Source organism: Gavialis gangeticus, unplaced genomic scaffold (assembly GCF_001723915.1).
Source record: "Gavialis gangeticus isolate Ggan-Ray unplaced genomic scaffold, GavGan_comp1, whole genome shotgun sequence".
NCBI lineage: Eukaryota > Metazoa > Chordata > Crocodylia > Gavialidae > Gavialis > Gavialis gangeticus.
Genome location: NW_017729025.1, coordinates 76,902,752 through 76,907,726, shown reverse-complemented (window position 1 = coordinate 76,907,726; position 4,975 = coordinate 76,902,752). Strand labels below are relative to the sequence as shown.

At 40.2% G+C, this 4,975-nt stretch overlaps 1 protein-coding gene across 1 annotated transcript; it reads left to right on the top strand.

The window, feature by feature from the left end:
- The first annotated feature begins 558 nt into the window (after positions 1 to 558).
- On the top strand, positions 559 to 2,859 carry LOC109298718 (formin-1-like). The gene has a single exon (XM_019518965.1). The coding sequence runs from the start codon at positions 678 to 680 to the stop codon at positions 2,640 to 2,642; it is 1,965 nt and encodes a 654-aa protein (XP_019374510.1). The 5' UTR covers positions 559 to 677; the 3' UTR covers positions 2,643 to 2,859.
- Positions 2,860 to 4,975: the final 2,116 nt, after the last annotated feature.

Here is a 4,975-nt window from a genome sequence, read left to right as displayed (position 1 = left end):
TTAGATGTTAATGATCTCCTCAAGACTGCATGGGTGTAAATAAAGACAAAATTTGATGCCCAATCTTTTTTCAGTTGTTTAGGGATGATTTGGGGGGTTTATCTGAAACAGGTATCAATGAAAGCTATGGAGTATTGAGGATTTAAGGGTTGTCTTTCTGGCAGTGCTGTGTGAGTAAAAATAGCAGCTCACATTTCTATAGCAGCAGTATGCATCTTCCTATGTCTTAATGTATCATCTATTGGAGTGCAACACCATTTAACAATAAGAAAATACAGCAGCAAAATTGAAGAGTAAATTTGTTTTGGAAGGTAAGCTGTAGAGCTAATTCCTAATGTGGAAGTGAATGGACGAAGAGCACCTGGGAGTATATATGTTATAAGAATAACTGTGAGGGTTGGTGGTGCGTATTGCTTTTTATTTTAAATCTTTTAAGGCAAAAACTGGCATAAAAATATAGCGAGGGAAAATTGTGATGCTTTGTAATTTGTGGTTTGTTGTATCAAAATTGCCTTAATCAAGTTTGACAGGCTTCTTTCTTTTTCCTTTAACAGGCAACAGTACTGTAGAAGATTAATCAGATGCCTTCTGTACATTCCCTGCATCACATGCTGTGTCACGCAAACCTTGAAACACTGACCACATAATTTAAATGCATGAATAATTAGTTGAGCATAATGGAAGGCACTCATACTATCCTCCAATTGTACAGCCCCATTATGGAACTCTGCTACGTCAGCTTCTATCTCCCCGAGGCGAAAGTTAGAGGATTTACATACAAGGGCTGTGTAACTCTAGACAGATCCTGTAAACGTTTCCATAATTGCTATCAAGTAAGGGAAGGATCCCAGACAGCAAAACTGAGAGAGCATCCTTCTGAAAATATTGGAGATATTTTTTTCAAACAAACTACCACTCGAGACATTCTTACTGAGCTGTATAAATTGACTGCTGAAAAGGAGAGACTGGTAGCTAACCTGCTAAATTCACACAATATTTTGGGGATTAAAATGGGAAATCAGGATGGGAAGCTTCAGGATGTTTCAGGAGTCATGGCATTGCATAATGAGGATAACATGGACTTTAAGGATCACCAAGAGTCCTTTCTGGGATTGATGGACAAGGAAACCGGCTTGAAAAACAAAAAGACAAGGAAATTTAGCAAAAGGAAAGAGAACATGGAGGAGTTTTTATACAAGAAAGGGGGAAAAAGCGTTCATGAAAATGACTTGCAGCCTTCTTCTGTGTTAAATAGGAAAGAAATTCAGTTGGGAAATAACAGGATACTTTCCAACAGATTACCTCCTGGCAGCTCTCCCAGTTCCTTTTCCATTTCTAATTGGCAGGCAGCAGAAACCAAGGATGATTTACCACTGGACACACAAATTCAACCAGAAAGATGGAGCGAAGCCGGGTATTTTCTTAAGATCGGTGGGCCTGTGGATTCGGATGCAGACCTTTCTGATTCTCTATCTGAATATGACAATGAGGTGTTTGGAAGCTGTATTATGTACCCCACTAGTAGTCTATTGAATGATGCAGAGGGAAATCTTAAATCTGTGAAGATACAACACAGCAGCCCTTTGCTCAATTCTCAGCAAGACAACTTCTCTAATAGATTTGAGGCCTTAAATAAGACTGCAGTGACTGGTAACCTGAATAACTGTAAGTATGCTGAGCAAACCTGCAATAAGAAACTTGCAGCCAGGGTTGTTGCTAAAGTACAAGATTTAAAAGCTTGTGTGCAGAAAGTTGTACAGACTTATGAAGAATCTGAGACCATTTCTTACCCTGAGTTTCAAGGAGATGAGACTAGTACTCCTATTCTTGCCACAGTGCACAATGAATTTATTCCCAAAGCTGATATATTTACTGTAGATGATGTTGCTGTGGACTCCAAAAACACTGTGATGCCAGCAAAGGAACGAGGTGACTCTGTGTTACAGCATGAAGGAAAGAAAGTATGCATTACTGATGAGTCATACAACCTTACGGGAGCAGTCAATAAAACCCTTCTGAAAGTTAGACAGAGTGACAGTTTAGATGAAGCTGCAGAATGGAGGAAACTGCAACAAATTACAAGAGCAGACAGAAAACTACCAGGCTCAATGCATGACCAAAGACCTCTGGTACCTCAGGAAAGCAGCAAACGTTTGTTTTTAAATCTGCCAATAAATATAAGTCCTAATATTTCTCAGACAAATACCAATCTCAAACCGGAAGAGAAAAGGCAGCTTTCACCCTCTTTAGCAGCAGTGAGTAATGTTCTTAATTTACATCCATTATCTAACACACACAAACAAATGTCACCTATTCCTTCTCCTTTATCTTCGAGATTGTCTAGCCCACAACTTCACCATCGGATTCTTCCACTGCCTGCACAGAATGCTGAGGAGGAATCAGCGTTCAGTGATTATTGCGGTGGGAGACACAATGCCATGGACTTCTCCTTTGCTAGGAGTTTGGAATCACAGTTTCATCTGAAGTTTCCTGAAACTGGAGAATCAGGATTTTCCATAAGACAACTCAGCCAGCATCTGAGTGCAACTGGAGAGCATTTTGAAAAGTGTAGTATACTGGGAACACTAACTACACAGACACAGCAACAGCTAAGCCCAGGTTTGTCTTGTTTTTGGCATTAAGAGCCCCCATAGAAATACAGATATAGAATTGTTATTCTGGTTTAGCTTGTTGTTTGTCTTTTTTAATAGTACCTAGTCCCTAGCGTCTGAATAGTGCATTTGTAAGGGAAGTAAGTTTATTACTACTAAAGGCTTTGATTAGAAAAACTGAAAATGTATTGGGCTTTTATATTGGCAGTTAGGTTAAGAACATTTATCTTTAATAAAGTGCTTTGCTTTGTTTGGCTTTGGTATTATTGTTACCAAGTGCCTGTTCACCTAGGACAAAAATAATGGTTAAAATTATTATTTTCTTTTACCATTACCTAACTATGGTTTACCATTTATTAGGAAATTCATAAATACTGCATAATTAACTTGTGGTAACTAGGTGCATATTTTCCACATCAAGTAAAAATATGTACTTTCTAATTTCCCTTTGTGTTCTGTGGCTTTATGTCAAACTGACATAATGTGTTTTATCATCCAAAGTACTTTGTAGTAGTTCTGACTGACTTGTTTGACTAAATTAATTGTCAGGATTCTAGCATGTTAACCCATTTAAATATGGTACATTCAAGTAAACACTATAATAACAAAATGCTTGCATTTTCAAAATCTTGTAAGTGAGAATTATGTTACACTATTTTTGTATGTGCTGCTTTCTGGCACAGTGATCTGTGTATCTTGTGAGCTGGCACAGAAAGGTCCTTTATTGCTCCTTTTATTTTTTCCAGGTAGATAGGAGTGCTGGCATAGTTTAGTTCTGATGGAAGCTGGCTGTGACTAAGATTAAAGAATTGTAGCTCTAAAAAGTTAAATTTGCAAGGACGGGTTAAATAAATGTTTTTTGTCCAATCATTGGTTGGAGGTGCTCACACACTTCAACTGGATATACGACTCCACCTGTCTGTACACACCAGCTAAGTACAGATAATCAAAAAGCCCAAGGCAGAATTGATTCAATCTACGCAGCTTTCTCTAAACTGCATAGATTGGACCATGAAGACATGCTTTTATGGTTTTTCTTTGTTTCTGTTTTCTTTTTTTGCCTTCCTCTGAAGTGTGGGAGATTGGGCAGGGCTTCTGGAAGCAATGAGGTACTCTACAGTGACTGGTTGGTGGGTCTTGCTCACATGCAAATTGAACACTACATTTGGGTCACAAAGGATTATCCCTCAGATCATATAGGCATGGATTACTGATTTTTTTTTCTGCCTTCATGTGTAGTACGGGGCATGGTCTATTTCCTTATGTCATCTGGGCATATTTTGCCTAGCACTTTCCCTGTTCTTGCCGGGACCAATGGCTCTCTTACTATGTTGCATTATAGGATCTTCATTATAAAGAGCCTTCTATTTTAATGAAGAGTAGAAGTAGCTTGTGGCTTCTGTTGAGCAGGAGGGGTCAAAGTATATACTGTTGTGCTCTTCTGGACTTCTAGCAGTTGAACGTTGTGCTAGAGAATGGGACACGATCATTTTCTCTGCCACAAATGATATGGTCTGTGTCATGTCCTTGGCACTGCTGAGATGCCTGCTCTCAAGTGCATCCTTTCCTTGAATTCCATTTTTGGGCTTGCCATCCCAGAACAGTGGTGCTGAAATTGTTTCAGGAGCATTTTCTGCAGCCACTCTTGAAATCTCTGTCCCCATTGTGCTTAAGAGAAGCCACAGGAAACACACCCAGATTTCCTCTGTGACGCTTGTTAAGTCTCTTAAATCAGACTTTTCACAGCTGGTCACTGGGTACGTACAAGAATTAGATTTAGATTGTCCTGAGTTTGGGGCAATCTAAATGGCTGAGCATGAAAGTGTTCACAGGGCTTAAACTGCCCTAAAATGGCACATCAGGCTGGGTTAACCTGATGTAATGAATGCCTGCACATGTTCACAGCACAGCCCCAGGTCTGGGAAAGCCCAGACATTTGTCAGAACCCCAGGGCTATGGTGTTTTAACCACCCAACCCTAACAAGCAATTTGCCCCACCTCAGTTGGTCAGCCCCCACCTTGCAGGCCCACCAGCTTCCTCCCCTGTGGACCTGTCACAGCCCCCCCACCCCAATTTTGTCAGCCCTTTCCCCCACAACTTACTTACCTGAAGTAGCCCACATGAATGACTGCATGTGGTAGAACGTGACTCAGGTTAATTAAATGCTTGTTTGCACCCTAATTGTTCTCTTCTGAACCCCCCTTCAGGAAGTTTTAGACTGCTATTAAGTCTCCTCTCAGTCCCTTCTTTTCTAGACTAAATAACTTGGGAAGCACCAACCATGAGATGATTGAGTTCAGGGTCCTGAGGAAAAGAAGGAAGGACAGCAGCAGAGTATGGACCCTGAACAGCAGAAAATCAG

Coding starts and splice junctions, on each gene's coding strand:
- LOC109298718 (XM_019518965.1), top strand. CDS start 678: ATGGAAGGCACTCATACTATCCTCCAATTGTACAGCCCCATTATGGAA.